The sequence below is a fragment of the Neophocaena asiaeorientalis genome, unplaced genomic scaffold (assembly GCF_003031525.2).
Source record: "Neophocaena asiaeorientalis asiaeorientalis breed wild unplaced genomic scaffold, Neophocaena_asiaeorientalis_V1.1 scaffold242, whole genome shotgun sequence".
Taxonomy (NCBI): domain Eukaryota; kingdom Metazoa; phylum Chordata; class Mammalia; order Artiodactyla; family Phocoenidae; genus Neophocaena; species Neophocaena asiaeorientalis.
The window spans coordinates 2982674-3005845 of record NW_020172451.1 but is presented as its reverse complement, the minus strand read 5'-3'; the positions used below and the strand labels follow the sequence as shown (position 1 = coordinate 3005845).

At 48.5% G+C, this 23172-nt stretch overlaps 1 protein-coding gene across 2 annotated transcripts in view; it reads left to right on the top strand.

The window, feature by feature from the left end:
• The window catches only part of TBC1D22A (TBC1 domain family member 22A), a 316529-nt gene that overhangs the window by 82721 nt on the left and 210636 nt on the right, over positions 1 to 23172 (top strand). For both annotated transcript variants that reach the window (XM_024737553.1, XM_024737552.1), the window contains exon 5: positions 19287 to 19357. In XM_024737553.1, the coding sequence (XP_024593321.1) occupies positions 19287 to 19357 (71 nt within the window). The remainder of the gene's footprint in view (positions 1 to 19286; positions 19358 to 23172) is intronic.

Below are 23172 nucleotides of genomic sequence, written 5' to 3'. Positions count from 1 at the left end.
TTTTTAATAATTCATTCTTTTAATTAATTAATTAATCAGTTTTTGGCTGTGTTGGGTCTTCGTTGCTGCACTGGGCTCTCTGTAGTTGCGGCGAGTGGGGGCTACTCTTTGTTGCAGTGCGCGGCCTTCTTATTGCGGTGGCTTCTCTTGTTGCAGAGCGTGGGCTTCAGTAGTTGTGGCACGTGGGCTCAGTCACTGTGGCTCGCAGGCTGTGGAGCGCAGGCTCAGTAGTTGTGGCGCACGGGCTTAGTTGCTCTGCGGCATGTGGGATCTTCCCAGACCAGGGCTCGAACCGTGTCCCCTACACTGGCAGGCGGATTCTTAACCACGGTGCCACCAGGGAAGTCCCTGTGCACAAACAAGCTTTTAAGTTTAGGAGGTCCCTTTGTTTATTTTTGCTTTTGTTTTCTTTGCTTTAAGAGACAGACCAAAAAATACTGTTATGATTTACGTCAAAAGGTGTTATGCCTATGTTTTTCCTCTAGGAGTTTTATGGTTCGTTCTTACATTTAGATCTTTAATCCATTTTGAATTTATTTTTGTATGTGGTGTTAGAGAATGTTCTAATTTCATTCTTTTACCTGTAGCTGTCCAGTTTTCCCAGAACCACTTATTGAAGAGACTGTCTTTTCTCCACTGTATATTCTTGCCTCCTTTGTCACAGATTAATTGACCATAAGTGTGTGGGTTCATTTCTGGGCTCTTTATTCTGTTCCATTGATCTATGTGTCTGTTTTTGTGCCAGTACCATACTGGTTTGATTACTGTAGCTTTGTAGTATAGTCTGAAGTTAGGGAGGGCGATTCCTCCAGCTCTATTCTTCTTTCTCAAGATTGCTTTGGCTATTCGGGGTCTTTTGTGTTTCCATACAAATTTTAAAATTATTTGATATACGTCTGTGAAAAATGTCATTGATATTTTGATAGGGATTGCATTGAATCTGTAGATTGCTTTGGGTAGTATGATCATTTTAATGATATTAATTCTTCCAATCCAAGAACACAGTATACCTTTCTGTCTGTTTGTGTCATCTTCAGTTTTTTTCATCAGTGTCTTACAGCTTTCTGAGTACAGGTGTTTTGCCTCCTTAGGTAGGTTTATTCGTAGGTATTTTATTTTGATGTGACAGTAAGTGGGATTGCTTCCTTAATTTCTCTTTCTGATAGTCTGTTTTAGTGTATAGAAGTGTGGTAGATTTCTGTATATTAATTTTGTATCTTGCAACTTTACTGAATTCATTGATGAGCTCTAGCTGTTTTCTGGTGGCGATTTTAGGATTCTCTATGTGTAGTATCATGTCATCTGCAAACAGTGGCAGTTACTTCTTCCTTTCCAATTTGGATTCCTTTTATTTCTTTTTCTTCTCTGATTGCTGTGGCTAGGACTTCCAGTACTGTGTTGAATAAAAGTGACAAGAGTGGGCATTCCTGTCTTGTTCCTGATCTTAGAGGAAGTGCTTTCAGCTTTCCACCATTGAGTATGGTGTTAGCTGTGGGTTTGTTGTACATGACTGCTCTCCTGATCCTTGTCCCATTTCTCCTCTCCTCCTCCGCTAGGCTAACTACCCCTCTCCACTTCCTGTTTAAATCACAGTTGTAACTCTGTGATTATCTCTTTTACTCAGGGTAAGATTTGGGGGTCATTGTCAAATCTTTGCCTCTCTGTCTTGATATCTGGTTATTGCTGAAGCCTATGTGTTCTTGTTCTTTCAAAATGTTCTTGTGTTGTTCCCTTCCTTCTTTCCTTTCTGTCTTTGACGGTCCTGCCCTGGTTCAGACCTTTATTATTTCTGCTCATCCATTGACGGAGCTTCCAACTAGTCTCTTTGTGTCTCTCTTCTCCTATAACACGTTCCGTGTACTAGCAGGTGAATCAAACTGCAACACAGCTTTCTCCTCAGCTCTAACAGCTCCCTGCTGCTTCCAGGACAAATATCAGACTCCTGGTATGTAACGCCCTTCGTAATCAGACTCTTAATTACTTGTTCAACCTTCTGCTCCCTCTAGACATAGGAACCTACCGATCCTGAGCTGTTGTTAACCTTTATCTAATACTTGTGAATAGTGATGATTAAAGTATATACTAAAGTATAAAATAACCTGATGGCACAACAGATAGCAGTGCAGTAACTATTATGCTAGTTAAATAATAACAGTGAACAGTAGTTCACATATTCTTCCTTGTCTGGAATGTGTCTTTCTGCATATTTTCTTTGATCTCAGTGTCCCAGGATACCTTCTCATCCTTCTGCCACACAGAGTGCCCAAGGCAGTGCCCTTGGGTACAGGTTGATCACAGGCCCAGGTACTGGTTTACCCTGTTGTCTTGGCATTAGTATTAATTATTTCCCCAGGTGTCTAAACAGTGTATCATACAGCCACCCTACCTATGTGTTATGAAGAGCATGGGTTCCAGTGTGTGAATGGTGACGGGCCCACAGCCACGGCTCTTTAGACTTGCCCAGAGCCCTTATTTCCTGCCCATCTCCCTTGGCAGGTGTAGGGTTTCATATTGTCAGTGCAGCCATGATGCCAGGAGTTAGGGGTACAGGGATATGTAAGACACAGTCCCTGTCCTCGGGGAGCCCCTGGTCAGGGCACAGACAGACTGGAACCAGAAACAGTTTGTGTTGGCACCAACAGAAGTGTGCACTCGGAGAGGGAAGGGGGTGATCGCTGTGGTGGGGTGGAAGTGGCGGGGCAGGCTGGGGGCCAGGGAAGCCGTTCTGTGGATGACAGTGGACTGCTGGGGAGACACCGAGGATAGGTGGTGTTCCAGCCGAAAGCACCCTGGTGGCTCCGGGACGATGACGCGAGCCTGGCTGTGCCACGTGGGTGTGGACCCGTAGCCGGGAGCAGAAACGGTCAGTTCCTAACTGTCCCTGGGTTTTCCTCTCATTGCCACTGAGCCTGCCTTCTCTGTGCTTACGTGTGAAACGATGCGCAGGGGACTGTGGGATTATGTTGCTTTGCCTTCGTAGTTACATCGCACACTTATCTAAATTAATTGAGCTTATCTCTGACAAGGCTGTCTGCAGCCTCCCCGCCGGCTTCCCGTGCTGGGTTCCTGAGTCGCATGTGGCATCTAGCAGCGTGCTCGCTGGCCTTCGGGGTCACAGTGGGGGAGGGGGTCCCTCAGGAGAGAGCTGGGAGATGGTTCCTCTCTGCTCTGCACTTCCCGGGGGGTGTTTGGTCTTGGGGGCTTCTCCAGAGTGATGGGTGCTGAGCAAGTGCAGGAGAGCAGGGACCGGAAGAGGTCGTGATGACCTCAGGGTCCTAACCAGACACACGGATGTGGCAGAGAGCTCTCTTAGGGGCTGTTGTGTGGCTGCGCCCATTGACACTCAGGTATCATAGCGTCAGAACGGCTGTACTTGCTGACCCCTTAACAGACTTGGCCTGTGAGTAGCCGGCTGCCAGGGACTGTTATCAGCAAACACTGATAACCCCAGAAGGTGTGCAGCTCAGGCCCGCTGCATGTGTACGTATATTTCTTTCCTCCCTTTCTTCCTTCCTTCCTAAATTTGTTTACTTATTTACTTACTTTTGGCTGCATTGGGTCTTCGTTGCCGCGTGCACGGGCTTTCCCTAGTTGTGGCGAGCGGGGGCTACTCTTCGTTGTGGTGCGTGGGCTTCTCATTGCGGTGGCTTCTCCTGTTGCGGAGCACGGGCTGTAGGTGCGCGGGCTTCAGTAGTTGTGGCACGTGGGCTCAGTAGTTGTGGCTCACGGGCTCTAGAGCACAGGCTCAGTAGTTGTGGCGCACGGGCTTAGTTGCTCCGTGGCATGTGGGATCTTCCAGGACCGGGGCTTGAACCCGTGACCCCTGCATTGGGGGGCGTATTCTTAACCACTGCACCACCAGGGAAGTCCTGTACGTGTATTTCTTACTGCAGAAATCATAGGAGACTAAGGGTCCGTCTTCATCGAGTCCTGGAAAGCAAAGCAAAGAAGCTCAAGCTTGTAATTTGTTTGAAAGGGTTTAGATATTTAACATGAAATAGCAGCAGCCTTTCCTTTAATTAAATGCCACGCAGCGTTGGCTGTGGGATCAATGGTATTGAAGGGAAAACAGTGTAATTAGACCTTGTGAAGCGACGGGCAGATGACTGGGGTTCTCTGTCAAGGGCTGGGGTGTGGGTGGAGGGCTGGTCATAGGACGGGCAGAAGAGTGCACTGTGCTTTCCCTGCTGTAGGCTTTGAAACACCAGAGTTTTCCCCAGAGCACTGTGGGTGTACTTCTTGATTTCCTGTTAGTAGGGAATGGATATAACTCTCATTTAGTCAGTTCCCTATTATTAGACATTGAGATCATACCTTTTCTTTTAACATGTAAATAACGCCACAGTGACCATCTTTATGCATAGAAATGTTTACATTTTGGAATGTTTCTTTGGGACAGATTCCCGGAAGTGAAATGACTGGCTCAGAGGGCGTGAGCATTTTCAGCGAGGCTGGCTGTGAGCTGGAGGTGTCTGTCTCCACGACATCGAGTCGTAAACCTGCCCTCAGCCCTGCGTGCTTGGTGCAGGATGAAGCGTTCCCTGGGCTCCCGTGGCTGCCCGCGCGCACGCGCAGGGCTCCCTGGGCGTCTCTGGGTTGTGGCGTCCTCAGAGTGGGCGCCTTGGTCTGGGTCCGTCTGCGGGCCTCTCCAGCCACGAACACATCCGGAGCAGCACATCCGGCTGAGCGGGGCTTTGCTGGGTTCTTAGTTCCTTTAATGAAGGTTGGGGGTCCCTGGGAGGGCTCTCATCGCTCCGCACCATCCTGTCATCTTGGGGGTGGGGAGCTCTTCCAGATCCAAGCCCCTCCTTCCCCCGTGCAGCACCATTCAGCCTCCTCAGCTCTGATCAAAACTCTGCACACCAAGGTCCATCATTATGTTCCGTGAAACAAAGGGCCCCCCTTGCCTGGATCCTTCCGCCTTAGAAGGCAGTTAGGCTTATATAGCCTTTAAAAATTCCTTATCCAGGACTTTTGGAAAACGTCTTTACCGAGATATAATCCACATGCCATACAATTCACCATTTAAGTGTCCAACTCAGTGGTTTTTAGTATGTTTGTAGGGTTGTGTAGCTGTCACTAGTACATTTCAGAGCTCAAAGAGAAACCCTGGGCCTGTTAAGCGGTCACTGCCCATCCTGCAGCCTCCCTCCCCTCAGCCCTAGGCATCCGTTAATCTTCGATCTCTGTGGATTTGCCTATTCTGGACATGTCACACAATGGAGTCATACACTGTGTGGTCTTTTGAGAACGGCTTCTTTCACTTAGTGAAATGTTTCCGAGCTTCATCCGTGTTGTAGCGTCTATCCTTGGGTCATTTTTGGGCCAAGTAATCTTCCATTGTATGGATGGGCCGCATGTTATTTATCCATTCATCAGTTGATGGATATTTGGAGTGTTTCCACTTTCTGGCTGTTATAAGTAGTGCTGCCATGAACACTTATGTACGTACGTGGTTTTTTTTTTTTTTTTTTTTTTTGCGGTACGCGGGCCTCTCACTGTTGTGGCCTTTCCCGTTGTGGAGCACAGGCTCTGGATGCACAGGCTCAGTGGTCATGGCTCACGGGCCCAGCCACTCCACGGCATGTGGGATCTTCCCGGACCGGGGCACGAACCTGTGTCCCCTGCATCGGCAGGCAGACTCTCAACCACTGTGCCACCAGGGAAGCCCCCGTACGTGTTTTTATGTGGGTATGTTTTCATCTGGGTGAAATACCTAGGAGTGGGATTGCTGAGTCACGTGGCAACTCTGTTTAACTTTTTAAGGAACTGCCAGCCTGTTTTCCAAAGGGGCTGCAGCATTTTACATTCCCCTCAGCATTAGATGAGGGCTCCAGTTTTCCTCTTTTCTTTTTTTTTAATTTTATTGGAGGATAGTTGATTGACAGCGTTGTGTTAGTTTCAGGTGTACAGCGAAGTGGTTCAGTTATACATATACACATGTTCATTCTTTCTTAGACTTTTTTCTCATCTAGGTTATCACAGAAGCTCCAGTTTTTCTACATTGTTTATTCTAGGCATCCGAGTGGGTGTGAAGTGGCACCTGGTTGTGGTTTTGATTTCCCTGGCGGCTAATGATTTTGAGCATCTTTTCATGTGCGTATTGGCCATTTGTATCTCTTCTTTGAAGACATATCTATTAAGATCCTTTGGCCTATTTTTAACTGGGTTATTTGTCCTTTTATCATTGACATCCAAGTCTCTTGATACTGCCCATTTTTTTCTAGTTGATTGCCACAAGGACCAGGCTGAACAAAGAGGTCAGCAGGGAAGCTGGCTTTGGCTGGTTGGGCTGTTTCCTGTGGCAGCTGGTAGGGGCCGGGTGGAGGTGGCCTCGAACTTTCCAGATGGGAGGGCCGAGGAGAAGCAGGACACCTACCATGGAGGGTAGAGCTGTTTTCCTGTCATTGCTGGCAAAGTGACTTCTGTTTTACTAGGATTTGTTTTCCCCTCTATGAACAAATCGGGTATATTCATGGTGGTAAATTATAATAAAAAAAGGAAAAGGAAAGGAAGAGGAAAGAAGACTCCTGCTTGTGATACGAGTGAGTAACTGTGTTAAAACTAGCAAAATCAAGCAAAACAAAAACAAATGACAAGGAAAAAAATAAGATTGCCAGCTTCCTGTGTGGTTCGAATACGCACAGTCCTGCGTGTCCTTTCTGCTGATGACATGGCCAGTTTCATCTAGTGAATGCAATGCTTCCTGGAGATTCGTTGTAAAATGGTGCGAGGGAGGGATTTCCTAGAGCACCTGTGAGTTAAGCAGCGAACAGGAGATGCGTTATTTGGCTGTTTGTAAAGCGCATGAATGGTTTGTGTGGAGGTAACTGGGGTTACAGTGCGTGGTACAAGGGGGAAGGGGGGTGTGAGTCTTGGTTTCCCTTGTGGGGATGTTGCGAGCAGCTGTTGTGAGCAGCTCTTTTTGGTGGAGGGAGATTTGAAAGCAGGTGATAAACTTAATTTTTAGGAATGTGGTTGATCTCACGTAGAATGACTTAGCGGTTAATTGTAGCACAGTTTCTACGATAAAACGCATCTCAGTCTTTTCATTCTTTTCAAAACATTTCTCTTTCCGGATTGTGAAATGCAGCGGGGCAGCCAGAGTCTGGAGCTCGGAAGGCCTCGCCTTGTGTTTTCTTGCCAGTGGCTTCAGGTCTTTATGTCTGTGAGCAAAGGAAATGGCGGGAAACTCTGGCGGCGGGGGTGGCCCTCTCCCCCTTTTGCAGGACTCTCAGGACTGTGGGAGCGGGTGGTCCAGCTTCTCTCGTGTGGTCATTAAATCCTTTCTGGTGAAGTCGCAGCCTCAGACACGGCGCCTGCTGGGGGGTGTCCCTGCTCTGTGGTCAGGAGCGGAGGGGAGACCTCCCCACTCAGAAGCCACTCAAGGCCCAGGAATCTGTATCTGCCCCTCCACCTGCGCTTCCTATCCTGGTTGGGAGTTAGTTACAGCCCCATAAGTCAGGTTAGGTAATTTTATACAAAATAAAAGCATTGCTGGGCTTCCCTGTTGGTGTAGTGGTTAAGAATCTGCCTGCCAGTGCAGAGGACACAGGTTCGAGCCCTGGTCTGGGAAGATCCCACGTGCCATGGAGCAACTAAGCCCGTGCACCACAACTACTGAGCCTGTGCTCTAGAGCCTGTGAGCCACAACTACTGAAGCTGCATGCCTAGAGCCTATGCTCCGCAACAAGAGAAGCCACCGCAATGGGAAGCCTGCGCACTGCAATGAAGACCCAACGCAGCCAAAAATAAATAAATAAAATAAAATAGATTAAAAAAAATAATAAATAAATAAAAGCATTGCTGTCCTTCATGTGGTCGGCCCCGACTGTGTCCCTCCAGGTTTTCTTTCAGGGCCCCTCCTGGACCCTGCTGCCCCCAGCCCGCAGGCCTTGGTTCAGATGCTCCCTGTGGGGAAGGCCTTTCCCTCTGTCTGTCTGTCTGTCTGCTGGACCTCACCCCACCTTTCAAGTGACCTCGCTGTGCAGAGCCTTTCCTGGCCTGGCATCTAGACTGTGCAGGACTCGCCTCAGGTCCTGAGCCCTGGCTGCCTCTCCTCCCTGTATTCCCCTCTCCCTGGGCTCAGCTCTGTGTCCCCAAGAGGAGCGTTTGTCCATTTCTGCCGGTTCTGATGCCTCTAAACGCACATGCCTTCCATGTCTGGAGGAAAACCCTTTAGATAAAAGAAAAAGTTATAGCTAGAGAAGTTATTTTGCGAAACTTTATTATGTGAATTGCAGCAGTTAAGGGTCATCAGGATGAAAATCCCGGAGCACTGAGAAGAGCTGCCAAGCAGTTGGGCATCCTTGCCGCTCGTCTCCTCCTCAGATGCCAAACGGACTGAAGCTGCTCCTGAGGGCTCAGGGAGTGCAGCGCTCACCGTCCCCAACTGCAGTTTGGGCCCCAGGGTCCTGCAGAAACACCTTCCAGAAGGATCCTTTAGCTCCATCACCCTCCTAGCTCTGTCTGTGGAAGGGAAGCCTTGTTCCAATTTGCCAAAGGCCAGGCAGGAACGGGACAGGCGTCTTTCTCAGGCCTGCCGCATTTTTTCCTCTCTTGTCCAGGCTTCTTCCCCTTACACAGAGTGGCGAGGGCCACCGTGTGACACATCATTGATGTGTCGGTGGCTAGGAAGTTTTCCATTTCTCTGTATTTTCACGTGAGAAGAGAAGCAGGCTTCCCTGGAAAGTTACCTACTTGACTTTGAAAGCCTGAGGGTGGTGGGGTGGCCGTGAGCTGCTTCCAGGGGCAGCCATCCCCCCGTTTGGGGGTTCTCGTGGGGTGCAGCAGTGTTCCAAAGCGGGTGCTGCAGGGTGCACCAGCCTGATGGATTCCCGCCTCCGTTCCAGCGCAAAGCCTGGCGCACTGAGTGTGGGGTGGCCATGGGGTGACTGGGCAGTGAGCAGGACGCAGGGGCAGCTGGATCCGGGCTCATCCTTTGGCTGGTCCTCTGGCTGCTGTGCCCCTCACATCTGGAAGGGGTCACTGTGCTCTTCCTCTAGCTCCCTAGTCACCCAGCAAGCCCTGCAGCGTTCGCTCCAAATACCGGTGCTTCTGCTTAGGAAACTCACATTGGTCACAACACCTTCACAGTCTTTGCTTAACACCCCCTGCCCCTCTCCCCCGCCCACGCCGGCCCCTCAGCTCCGCTGAGTGTAAATCCAGGTGGTGGCACAGCCTTCCCTGTACGATCCAGGCCCTGCTTCCCTCTCCAGCCTGATTTCTCGCTGGCACCCCCTCGCACCCTCCCCCTGGGTGGGTGATTCGTGCCGAGCTACGTACAGTTCTGTGGAGTTGCACTATAGTCCACTCCACCGTGCTTTTGGGTGGGTGGCTTCCTCCAGCTGCAGTGTCTGGGCCCCTTGGCATACACCTGACTCAGTTAGTTTTCTTTCTGTCAAAGCAACCCATGTACCTGGTCTGAAAAACGAAGCAATAATACGAGACTGGCAGCAGCAGCCCTCGGCCCCCAGCCTTCCTCCCCCTGCATCCCATCCCCGTGGGCTGTCACTCTATGTCTTGGTATGAGGAACTATAGACTTGCCTTTCTGTTTCTAAACACTCTGCAAATTCTGCAGATTTTTACAGTCTAGCTGTATTTATTGCCTCCTTCCTCTGGACGCAGAGAGGTTACCTCTCATGGTTCCCTTCCCTCTTCTCGTTCCCCACCCTCTCAGTGTAGCTCATGTCACAGTGTTTGGGAAATGGGGGTCCATCGTGCTGCTGTGGCTGGAACTCGGGTTCAGGACTGAGCCACCGGTGCCTGCCGTGTGTGACTTCTGCTTTACCCTAGAGTTGTTTCTCTGTGCGGGAGGTGGGGATTCCTGCGTGGCTCCGGGGGTCTGGCTGCCCCCCGTGCCTTGGAAGTGATCCACCTGCCGCCGGGCCTCTGGAGTTCTCTGCCATGGATGGGCCTCCCCTTCTCAGGCAGCAGGTTTGAGTCTCTTCACCACTCTGCCGAGTCAGCTCCCTCTCTCTCATCCACGTTCCAGCTTCCAGATTTTTGTTGACATTTCTTGTCTGCTCTCGTCTCCTCCTCGATGCCCTCGTTCTTGTTTATGACATTGTTCCTTTCCTGTTGTGTTGATGAGGTCAGGGGTGGGGGGCAGAGATGAATCTTCCAGGTTTTGAGTTGGCTTCAAGGTGCCTCTCAAGCAGCAGCTCACTGGGCATCTTCCCTGTGTCCCCCTTCTTCAGGGAGGAGCCCACCTCTACTCCGGTGTCCCGCATCACCCACGCACCCTTCTTGCGCAGCATCCCTAAACACCTGCACTGTTAGACTTTCCCTCCCTCCTTCCGGTGAGCCACTGGAGGGTAGGAACTGGGTCTAATCGTAACCTCCGAGGCTCCTTCAGAGTCGATCGGTGTTCACAGACTGGGTAAGTCAACGTGTGTGATGGACTCGGAGCAGGGCGAGCATGGAAGTGGCTTTGGCCCCAAGGGCAGCTTACACAAAGGGGTGCTCAATAAGCGCTGGTCAGATTGCTGATTTATGAGACTCTCCCGAACCGTGGCTTTCAGGAACAAGAGACGTGCTTGTTCTGCAGGGCCTTCTGATGCTGGTGACAGCTCAGCTTCTGGACTAGATTCAAGCAAGAGCCTAGGCGATTGTGATATACATGCATTTCTTATTTTTGTCCCAGATTTCAGTACTGCCAGAGTTTTAAAAAATAAGAATTAAAGCCAGTTTAAAAGAAATGAGGATTAGAAAAAAATAGGGGTTGACTTTTCTGTTATTCCTGGCTTTTCAGAAAAAAAAAAGGTACTTATAATAGGAGTTCTTTGCATACACCCTTTTGTGACAGATTTCTGGTTCAGTCTCAAATGTGGTATTTTACATCCAATTAGAACGAATGAGTCCCAGTGGCTGCACGGTTTGGGTTCACAGCCCAACCAGCCAAATAATTCCATCAGTAAGCGTAACAGAATCATGTTCTTGCGTTTGTATAGTATGTCACAGTGCTTTCTCACGTATTGTCTCTTACAGAAATTCTGTGATTTAAGCAAGGAAGGTATTTTTATCTTGCTGTAAGTTCTAGAGGAAGAAACTGGGGCTCAGGAGAGATTAAGAGTACTGACCAAGGTCATACAGATTCTCGTTGGCCACGCTGGGCCTTGAACCCCAGGTCCACTGAGTCCACAACTAGCATTTGTTGCTCTATACCTCTCTGCTTCCTTTCGTCATGGACTGTTTGCAATGTCAGTTTCCCAGGTGGGAATTTTATTGAGAAGGAAAGACTCAAAGTACAGATGAGTATGGAGTTGTGATATTGGTGCTGTTTTCATAAAAATGTTTCCAAATTTTATTTTTTAGAAAGCAGATGCACTATTGTAGAAAAAATGCTATTTGTTTCTCATTCATTTTCTGCTTATTAAAATATTTCTTACATTTTAGTTTTCTGTCTTAGACAGCTAGTGATTTTGCAGTCTGATTCTAAGAAGTATGGCGACAGAGAGCTGAAAGAAAAGCCAAAACCACGCTGTAAACGTTAAGACTCAGGCAGTTGAAATAAAAGATGGAAAAAGATATGCCAGGGAAGCACTAATCATAAGAAAAGTAATTTGCTTATAATAATACCAGAAGAAATAAACATCAAGACAAAGAGTTTTATTAAGACAAAGAGGGATGTTTTATAACGATAAGAGGTTCAACTCGTTAAGTAGAGGTACCTTTCCTAAATGTGTGTGTACCTAATAACACAGCTTCATAATGCGTGAAGCAAACATTGACAAGAATAAAGAAAGAAATAGACCAATTTCCAATCTAGGCAGAAATTTTAACACCCCTTCCTGAGTAATTGATAGAATAGGTAGATATAAAAGTCAGTAAAGGGAGTATGAATAGTGCTGTCACCCAGCTGCATCTCACTGGTGTGTAGATACCACATCCACCAGCTGAAGATGCTCATCCTTTGCGAGGACATATGGCACCTTCACCAAGTAGACCATATGCGCTGCCAAAACAGGTCGTGATAAATATCAAAGGACTGAAATAACACCAAGTTCATCTGACCAAATCCTTAAATTAGAAAGCAGTCTACTGTGATACCCAGGAAATCCTCAAATATTTGGAAATTTATCAACATACTTCTAAATAACTCATGGATCAAAGAAATCACAGGGAAAATTAGAAAACGTTTCAAACTGAATGATAATGACAATACATATAAAAATGTATATGATACAACTAAAACAATGCTTGGAGGGAAATTTATACCTTTAAATGCCTATGTTAGAAAAGAATAAGGGTTCAAATCAATGATCAAAGCTTCTACCTTAAGAAGCTAGGAGGAGGGTGGGGTGGGAGGAAGGGGGAGAAGAGAAAAAAAAAAGAAAAAAAAAAAGAAGCTAGGAAAAGAGGAAGGAATTAAACAAAACCAAAATAAAAGAAGGGAAATAAAATAAAGGTGGAAATCAGTAAACTGAAAAATGTACAAACAAGAGCAAGAATCAAGAAAATCTAAAATTTGTTTTTTGAAAAGATCAATAAAAACTTGTAGTTAGACTTGACCAATGGAAAAAGAGAGAAAACACGAATTACCAGTGTCAGATATGAAAGGGGAAACATCACTACAGACCCTACAGACACTAAAAAATAAGTGGATACTGATGACAACTTTATGCCAATAAATTAAAGAATGTACATGAAATGGACATATTCCTTGAGGAACATGGCCTAACAAAACAGATGCAAGAGGCAATTGGAAACTCTCATATCAGTTTAAAACGTAAATTTGTAATTAAAAAAACCTTCACATGAGGAAAGTGTCAGGGTCAAATGGCTTTTCCAGTGAACCCTATCTCAGGAGGAAATAATACTGATTCTCCAGAAAGTCTTTCCTTTCAGAAGAGAGAGAACACACGTCTCAGCTCATATTAAGGTGGTGTAGCCCCGATACTGAAACCTTACAAAGGCATTGTGAGAAAAAGAAACTAGAGACCAATATTCCTGATGACTAGACAAAGATGTCTTTAAAATATGTTAGTAGTTGACTTTTGCTTCAACCCGTGGAGGACTAGCTGTCAAAGGAATTGGTCCCCTGTTGTAACAACTGGAAAACTGCCCCCAGTACTTGATATAGCTGCCTTGGGACCTTGTGGAACAGGTGATGCAGGACTGTGTCCCTGAACGAAGGGGAACAGCAAGGTGAGCTTTACATTTGCTCCTGTTTACAGTTGGGGGCAGTTTGCAGGCTGCAGCGCAGCTGAACCTGGCGGTCTTGCCGAGTTGAGGACTCAGGAAAGGGGATTCCCAGAGGCCGAGACAGAGCGTGTGGAGCAGAGTGCTGGACAGGAGAGAATAGCTAGAGGTAGAGCCCAGGTGTCGGCACAGCGTCCCTCCAGGTCCTTGGCCGAGTGCCGATCTGTTCACGGGTGGGGTGAGATTCCGTGAGGCAGGGAAAGAGTCCCCAGAAAGCAGTCAGTCAAACAACCACCAGAGCTCACGTAGGCGTCGGCTGTGGGGTGTTGCTGGCCATCACTTGCTGCCGGTTCTGGGACTGGGAAGTCGCTCTGGCCAGTAGCTGAACGTGGGAGAAACCCTGTGTGCTCAGGGCCCGCGTGCTGGAGAAAACACGCTCTGCAGGGCCTAAGTGCGGGAGAAAGCCTCAGGGGGAGGCGAGAGCTAAAGGGAGCTGGGGACCACCCTCTGCAGGAGCCTGGAGAACCTGGACCAGAGCAGCCCTTGCTCCTCGATGGTCCTTCCTTCACCCTCTGCTGAAAAGGAGAGCGGCGTGCCAGCTGACCAAGGAGAAATATTTATGAGACCCAGTTCCATGATCAGAGAGGCAATAAATTGATAACTGACACATCTGGCATTCAAAAACAAAAACAAAAACCCAGCATGCAAGGAAATAGGAAAATATGACCTAGAATCAGAAGAAAAATCAATCATTAGAAACAGACCCATGAATCAATAATAAAATTATTATGAACAACCCAATAAAAAGATGGGTAAAAGATTTCAATATAAACTTCATAAAAGGTATAAAAATGGCCAGAAAGCACGTGAAAATCGGTTCAACGTGCAACAGCATTACTTATCACAGAATGGCTAATTAAAACTGTAATGAGATACCATTTAACATTTAGTAGAATGACGAAAATTAAAGACCGACGTAAATTTTGACCAGGACTGGAGCAGTGAAAACTTTCATACATTAATGGTGGAAAGTGTAAAATGGTACAACCACTTAGGAGAACCACATGGCAGTTTTTTAAAATAAGGTTAAAGGTGTATCTGTCCTGTGACCCAGCAGTTCCACTGCTTCATATTTGCCTGATAGAATTGGAAACATCCACCCATAAAGCAGGTACCCACAGGAACGTGCATAGCGGCTTTTTCACGGAGGAAAGCTTGTAAATAACCCAGGCATCTGTGAGCAGGTGGGTACCTAAACAGACGGTGATATATTCACAGCAAAGAATACTGTCCCTGCTTGTAAAGAAGGAACTACTGCTACACGCATGACTCTGACAGACACATTATGAGCAGAGAGGTAGGACACAAATGAGGGCATCCCGTGTGTAGTATTTACGTGAACTTTAAGGACAGGCAGAGCTAATCTATGGTGATAGATATCAGAAAGGGGTTAGCTCAGAGTGGGGGGCAAGGAGGTACTAGAAGAGGGTGAGAGGAGTGTTCTCAGTCTTGTTGGGGGGCTATATTCATTCTTTTATTGTGTATAAATTACACTTCAATTAAAAATGTGACACCTGCCCCCGCTAAAAATAAAGAAAAAAGAAACACCTCTGAAGGGCTGGAGGGAGGAATTGGTCTTGCATCCCTCCAGTACTTACTGCCAAGCAATCGCAAGGCACTGCATCAGGACAGACAAGCAGGAAAATCATGGGGACTGACCTCCAGGAACTCATAAGCCCCCTCTAGGAGGTGAGACTGATGCTCCTGGCGTGGCCCTGAAGGTGAGCGGGCTCCGGGCTCTGGGCTCCAGGTGGCACTCACAGAAGAGGGAAGTGAGTGAGGGAAGTCAGGAAGGTGTCCTAGATCTGGAAGAGGCTGAGCTGGGCCTGGAAGGCTGGGTGGATTTTGAAAAGTTGGAGGTAAAGGTGGAGATGGACAGGAACTTTGTAGAAACACAGCAGGGTAGACAATGAAAGGTAGGTCTTCAGCACCCTTGAGCCCGCTCCCCGAACCCCTCCCCAAGTCTGGCTGTGCTTCTCGATTCCTGTGTGTGCTGGCAGAAATACTCAGTGCGGCTACATTCTCTTCTCTGTTGTTCTCTTTTCATAATTTAGAGAAGTTTATTCTATATCCACCCACAAAACGATACCCATTCTTTTCTATGGCAACATTGTCATCCAGTGGGGACACAACAGGGTTTTAATCATCTCTCTATTAATAGACACTTTGTTTCTAATTTTCTGTTATGATTGTACTCGGATGCTAACGCCCTGTGTATAATCCTTGTGTACCTTTGCAGACATCCTTGTCGAATAGGTTTCTTCAAGTGAAGTTGCTGCCCAAGCATTATACACCATTAAAATTTGACCAACAAAAAAATTATATCAATATACACTCTTACCAAACTATAAGAGAGTGGCTGTTTACCCAGAATCTCATCAATATTGGGCATTATTTAAGATTCTAACTTTGGACAAGTGTCTTGTTTTAATAATGTAGTTAGTTCTTTGATCACCATTAAGGTTACGTGCCTAGTTTTGTACATTTATTAGCCATTTCTGTCTCTTGTGCATTTTCCATTTTTCTGTAGGTTGATCACTCTTTTTTATGTGTTCTTTACATATTAGTGATGTTAACCTTTTAATATTTTATGTTGCATGTGTATTTTTCAGATCTGTCATTTGTTTTTTTATAATGTAGCTTCTTTCACTGCACAGTCATTTTAAACTTTTATATAGTTAATTTGTTAAGCTTTTTATTTATAGTCTCTGAGATTTGTGTCTTGCTTCGGAAGACCTTTTTCCCATCCCACAGACAGCAAGATATTCTCTTATATTTTCTTGTATTTTAAAAATCATTCCTTTATACACATGTTGCATTTAGATCTTTGGATCTTTAATCATCTGGAAATATATTTTTGTGTGGTAAGATATATGTTCTAACTTACTTCTCTGAAAATAGATACTATATTGTTGGGACGTCATTAGTTGGTGGGCCCCTTGCTTTGAAATGCTCTTTTAATCACAACTAAATACAGGTTTGATGTGAACCACTTATTCTGTTATACTTCTCTCTCTCTTCATTTTAGCTTTGCTTGTAGAATCCTTATGTCTTAATTACTGTAGTCCTAGCATACATTTTCTTATCCGTTAATGCAAATTTTTTTACGTTATTCTTTTTGGAAATTTTATTGGCTGCACTTATGCATTTGTTCCTCCAGATGAACTTCATGTCAGCTAATTACGTTTCCGTCTATCCTGAAACTTACATGCAGTCTATCCTGTTGGAATTTGGATTGGCTTTGCTTCGAACTTAAAGATGGACAGTTGACAGCATTGTAATTTTGAGTCTTAGATCCAGTCTTCTGTGTCTTCTTGTTTTTATCTCCTAAATTTCTCTTTGGTCACTGCCCTTCTCTCACTGTCACCATCCTAGCCACCATCACCTCTGCCTTGGGCTTCCTAAGTAGCCCCTTAAGTGGGCTCTTTGGGGCCACTGGCCCCTCTGATCCTTTTTCCACTGTGGTCAAGGCTTTGCATAAGCTGTTGTTCCCTGGGCCCAGAATATTCTGCTTCCGGCCCCCTCTTCTCTCAGGTGATCTCTCCGTGTCTCTAGGTCTTAGTTCAGATCTCATGTCCTCAAGGAGACCTCCCCAACTGGGTACACCTTCCCACTGAGGGCTTCATTGTGCTTTTCACCTCGTCTTTTAAGCACTTAATCCACTCGTGATTTTACATTTGCCATGACCTTGGAGTGGGAGGTGAGTTCCCTGTGCCTGGGGGCTGTGTGGTGGTCACTTGAGTAATTCCCCTACCGCTGGCCTCGTGCCTGCCCCCGTGGATGTGTTCCTTAAATACTTGTTAATGTCAGTCATTGAGCTCAGTGTTTTCCTCTGTTTCTTTATGTCTTTAAGTAAAACCCCTATAGTTTTCTTCATATGGTGTTGTGTATTTCTTGTTAAGGTTGTGACTGCCCAGTTTTCTATTTGTTTTGTCAGTGGTGACAAGCTATTGATTTTTGTCCCTTGCATCTGCCCATCTTGCTGAACTCAGAACCCTGGTTCCTGCCTGTCTCCTGGTGCTGCCGACCTCTCTGCTGGCTTCGTCCTCAGGCTGGTTGGATTCTAGGTGGCTGTCGCAGTCCTCAGCCTGACCTCTGACCCGAGCAACATTCAGAGGAGGCAAGAGAGGGTTACCTCCGACACATTTCCCAAGAGCCAGGAGGAGCTTTCTCAGAAGCCCCCAGCTAATTTGCTCTCTCTTCTCAGTGGTTCACATAGGGTCCCAGGCCCGTTGCCGAATCAGTCACCGGTGAGGGCGTGGCTTAGCTCCATACCAGCCCACCCAGTCTAAGTTTAGAGTGAGGCAGGCGGGTTCAGCCTCCCCTGGGCTGCCCGGAGTGGTCACTTTGCATAACCAGGATTCTCCTGGAAAGGTGGAAGGGGCAAATGGGCCCCGGGGTGAAAGTCCACACCTGGCATCTGTCAGAGCAGTTCTGTTACTTCTCCCATCCACTCATTCCAACACCATAATAAAGTTATAATATGAGATTTCCTGCTGCAGAACCATCCTTTCATTCCTGGAGTAAATCCTACTAGTGTCTGCTGTTCTTTGGATATCCAGTTGTGTCTTGAGCTAAGATTTCGATCTTGTCTGTGTTCCAAGAAACCTTCTTAGTAATGGAAGTTAATCGTGGGGAAGGACTCCGGGGCGTGAAGGTCACTTGGTTCCTATGCCGCCACGGCCAAGTCACCTAACCTCTCTGAGACTGTTCCTCATTCACCTTGTAGGATTGCGGCCCTAATGAACTCAAGCTGTTTGGAGGATCAAATAATATATATGAAAGCTTCTTTTAGACACCAGAGCTCACACAATGTCAGAACTGTGTCTCATGCTGTCTATTTAAGGTACCATTTTTATGAGTTTCTTTCATGAAGAGAGAGAACATTAACGACTGAGATTTCTCTCAGCTTTCTTCATAAACGATCATCAGAAAGCCAGGTTCACGCAGTCAGAGGGGCCCTGGGAACATGATTGGTAAACATTGCGTTATTGGTGTTCCTGCTTTTCATAATATCCTTAGGGAACTGGGGAAGATTTGATATTTTCTGAGATTGCCGTAAAATGTAAGTTATCGCTGGTAACATTGCCCAATTATTCTGTACTTATTTTACTTAGACTTTAGTAATTGGAAAAAGATTAGATGCCAGGACTTTGTATTTTGTTGATTATATTACCAAAGTCTTCTCTTTAATCATTTCTTTTAGTCCTAGTATTAATCATTAGCTCTGAACTGTTAGGTGGAGGACCTAATGGTGGATTCCTAACTTAAAGGAAAGAAATAATTACTTCAGTTTCTGTGGCATTGACTGTTATCTATCTACAAATTGAAATGTGTTCTCTAGCCGTTCAGGGCATGTGATGGAGACACTGGAGGAGACCCAGGTCAGACAGAATTCAGGGGCCCTTATCCTTGTCCCAGGCTGTGCCCCATCCTGCCCTTCGTCCAGCCTCCTCTGCCCCTGCCAGCCCCGCCCCTCTGTGACCTCCCCCGCCCCCGTAGGTGTTTGTTAGGGCAGCAGTGACTTGTACTCTTTAAACTTGATTGTCCTTGGTGTGTGTGATACGCTACATCCTTATCAGTGCTGTGTAGACACAAGCGTATCTCCATGAAGGAATGTCTTTCAAAACCAGTCCTGGGAAAAACACCTCACGTAGGTCTTCTTAAACAGTAAGTGGTGAGAGTGACATGGGATGAAAGAAAGATGTGAAGTTGGGAGGGGGAGGGAGTGAGAGAGAGAGAGAGAGAAGGAAGAGGGTGGGAAGGAAGAAGGGGTGGAAGGAAGCCGAGTCCTCTGGACCTCACCTGTCTCGGTGGCTCCAGGATCACTGGGGTGTGTTTAGCAAACACGTGCTAAGATTTAAATGTAAACAGGTCACGTTTAGCTTTGCTTGAATAGAGTGGAAACTTCTCTCGTCTGTTGAGAACAGTCAGTATCTGGCATTTTTATCATTTAGGTTCAGTGTGGTTTCATTTCCGGGGCTTTTTGCCCCCTAGTAACTGGTGGAGGACGTTACCCCACAGTGGAAGGTTTGCTTGCTGTTTGTAACCCTGTTCTTGCCTGTCTCTTTTTTGTCAACAGAAGAATTGCGGAAGTTGAGCTGGTCCGGGATCCCGAAGCCCGTCCGTGCCATCACGTGGAAGCTGCTCTCGGTAAGTCCCCCCGGGCCTACCTGCCCGTGCATCTTCCTCCTGCGAGGACGGGCTCCCCTGGCCTGGCCAGGCTCCCGGCCCTGTCACGTGCCCTGTCTGTGCCGTGGTGATCTGGGCCTTTGCCAGGGCCAAGGTGGCATTTCCCACCCTTGCTTGGTTTCAAGCTTGGTTTGACAAGGCTGGCAGAAGATGAGGATAGGTCATAAGTTATGACAGCTGTATTCTTTTTCTCTGATTTGATTGGTTTTTAAATCTTTGTGGTATTTCCAAACCTGTGGTATAGAAAAGTTCCAGCATAGAAAATTATTTCAACCCTGAGGGTCCAAGCAGGGAAATATGTTTGAGGATTTCTTTTTAAATGTCAGTAGCCACGACATTAGAAACAGCTTGTGTCTGTGTGAGGGAGGCTGGAGTTGTGGCTTGCTCACCCCTAGCGCTGAGCTGCCCGTCGTGGAGGCTTCTGGGGAAGCTCGGGCGCTGGTGCTTCACCTGAGTCCGTGTCAGAAGCGAGCTTGGCCCTGCTGAGAATTTCAGAATAGTTTATTGACAGCTTTCTTCCCCTTTCCTTTTTGTCTTATTTTTGGAGCTGAGTTACTAAGGACCCCTGAGAGTTTACTCTGAATTGGGTCTGACTTTCAGTAGTTAAAACTCTTGCTCGCTGACGAGTCTGGATAAATTCGCGGCCTGGTACCTCGTAACCCTAACTGCAGGTGCAGCTCTGAATGGTGACTGTTTATTGACTAAATATTCTCTTGCAATGAAAATTAGACCTACTGCAATTGCTTATGTTTTTGGTGTTTCTTATTTTAAGCGTTTGTATCCAGTTTTCCCAATGTCCTCTGAGATAGGTTGCAGGAAGTTGGGATGAAAATACCTTTAAGAGCCTCTGTTGCGGTTTTGTCTTTGTTAAGGGTGTGCTGCACCTGGTGGAAAGTCCTCCGTGAATTCCGTTGTCCTGTCCTCTTTCCTTTCGTTCTCAGCCTCTGCGGGTCATGGTTTAGGTCCCCTCACGTGCTGCCCAGTGATTGACCTGGAAGAAGGGCCAGCTGGGACTCAGTGGACAGAGGGGCAGAAGAGGAGATAGCACAGGCTCCACTTGGCTGATCTGAAGGGATGGGGGGAGGTGGGGAGAGTCTGCAACCAGGAGTGCTGGGGATGAGGGTGACGGAAAGTCCAGCCTGCTCACGCACATTTATTCACTTAACCACCACTGATTACGGGGGCCCTCTGCCCGGAAGCAGAGGGGAATTAGACACTAGCCCACCACAGTGGGTTGGGGTGCTTGGGTTTGGTCAGGGGTGCAGCAGGGTTTGCTCTGGGGACCACAGACTGTGGGATGTATGGGAAGCAGGTGGTCACTGTGGGCGAGAGGAGGGCAGCAGTGTAAGTGCCGAGGGCACACGTACTGTGGGGAGGCCTTCACTCCCAGGGTCTGCAGGTGGTGGCGGTGGGTGAGAGGTGGGGGGGAAAGGACAGAGGTGAGTGGGGCAGTTCTGGCTCTCTTAGGCTTGCGTTGATGGCTGAGTTAAAAAAAAAAAAGCGTTGGGGTCAATGAGCAGAGCCTGTCCTTCCAAAGGGGGGGCACCAAGAAAGAGGGGGCCGTTCCAGGGCAGTGCAGACTCACAGTGCAGACTCACGCAGTGCCAGGCAGGGCTTCTTGGAGAAGGTGGGACGCTTCTGTGGCATCTCGAAGTGGGTGTCAGGGCTCCTCCAGAGAGGGAGATGAGGACTCACGTGGCCTGGGGCACGCAGCAGAGGCAGGGCCAGCAGGAGTCAAGGCCGAGGCGAGCCAGCTCCCCAGGAACCAGCAGGCTGAGCCCTTGGGCGAGGGAGGGGATGGGGAGGCACGGGGAGCTGGAACCAGGGGAGGCCGGCTCTCAGGGGCCACACCCTGAGGCTTGAAGTGGGGGGCTGGGGGGCTGCGTTTCTGGTGAAGCCAGGAGCCTCTTGCAGGGGCCGTTGGTTGGCTTATCCGTTCATTTGATCAGTATTTATCGAGCGTTTTCCGTGTCTCAAGCACTGTGTGTGATGCCAGGAGGTAGCAGGGAAAGGAAAACGACCACATCCCGTCCCTCACGGGGCCTACGGAACAAGGTGGAGTCCCTGCCTTCCTCTGCTGCCCCCAGGACAGAGCTGGATCTCACTGCACGGAAAGGAGCCCATCTTCCCAGGAACCCGCGTCCCCAGTGTGCTGCTATCTCCCGCTCTCTTCCTTTGCTTTTTCACTTGTTTTGCAAGCATTTATCGAGTGCTTGCTGAGTGCCAGACTGTGCACGTGCGAGAGATTCCTCTGGAAGCGGTGTTCTGTGCCCCTTGGAAGGGGGTTAGAGCTGGGGCAGGGAGAACAGGAGGGGGAAGAGGGGGTCCAGGGCTGCAGGTGTGGGTGGGGCTTGGGCAGTTGAGGAGAAAGCCAGGGTGGGCGCTTTGGAACTGTGCTCACTGACAGTCCAGGCCTGTGCGGGCGAGCAGGGGTGACACCCCAGCCTGCAGGGCTCCTGGGCTGCACGCGGTGCAGCCACAGGGGCAGGGAACCCAGTGGGTTGAGGGGTGTTGGTCAGACCCGGGTGCGGACAGGCGGAAGGAGGTCGGACCGTGGGCGCGGTCACCTCCTGTACTGTAAACCGGACCCAGGGGCTTGTTTCTGAGGCTTCCGCTCGTCCCACGGGTGCTCCCCGCGCGGTCAGCCTCAGCACGTGTCCCGTGGCAGGCCGTGGCAGGAAGCTCAGGCGCTCAGTGAACCCTGCCCCTCACGCAGCCCTGGTCCAGCAGGTGTTTCTCGTGGGTCTGCCCTCAGCTGGGCCCTGTGCAAGTGCCAGGCCCAAGGGCGTCAGGGGGATGGTGGGGAGAGAACGCTGCGGGCTCCTAGGCCGCGGGGGCGGGCTGTGTGTGGAGGAGGGGTCTCCGCAGTCAGGGCTGCCTCTCGGTCATTCTCTGTCTCCGAGGGTCTCACCCAGCCTGACACTCCTCTCTCCTGGGAGGGAAGCTCTCGCGGATCCTGAGGTTTGGGCCCATGAAACAGATCCGAGCCTTGGGTGGACTGAGGTGTCAGGGTTGGTACCGACTCCGGCTCGCTGTGACACGGGGTCTGCTGAGCGCCCACCCCAGGCTGGGCAGCAGGGACGTGGCGATTTCAGGTCACCTCTTGACCTTTTGTGGCTTTCCATTCTGGGTCCACATTCGTGTCACCTGGGCAGCTTGGGAAATACTGCTATCTGGGTTCCCTAGGGGTTCTCAGGCGGGCCCGGGGTTGGTGACTGCTGCTCCAGGACACTCTGGCCCCACGTGGGACAGGGCAGGGCACCCCCGAGCCCGCTGGCAGACAGGGCGCTGAGGGCAGCGCACCTGGGCGGAGGTGCTGGGCGGGGGAGCGGCTGGGCCTGACTCAGCCGGATCATGCAGTCCGGGGCTCAGCTGCCGGGGCGGAGGTGGGTGTCCCAGCCCCCTTGGTGTCCAGGATCAAGAGTTGAACCCAGGATCGGGGAGAATTTACGCTCTGTCCAGTTTAGAAAGACCACCGACCACAGCTGAACTTGAATATGAGTCTAGTTCAAGACCTGGCTAACGAATGACTTTCACGACACGTTCAAGATTTGTCGTTAATACGATCCTGGTGGCTCGTGGACGAGTACTGTTCTTAACTGATGAGTAGGAAATGCTGCTTTAATGAAGAAAGATGGGAGACTTGGCTCTGGTCACTTATGGAGATCTAACACATGCTCTAGAACTTTCCATTAAACCACCACTGGCGCTGGTTGACATTGAAATTCCATCCAAGCCGTGCAGTAACTTTCAAAAATTAATCCTGTAGACACTGA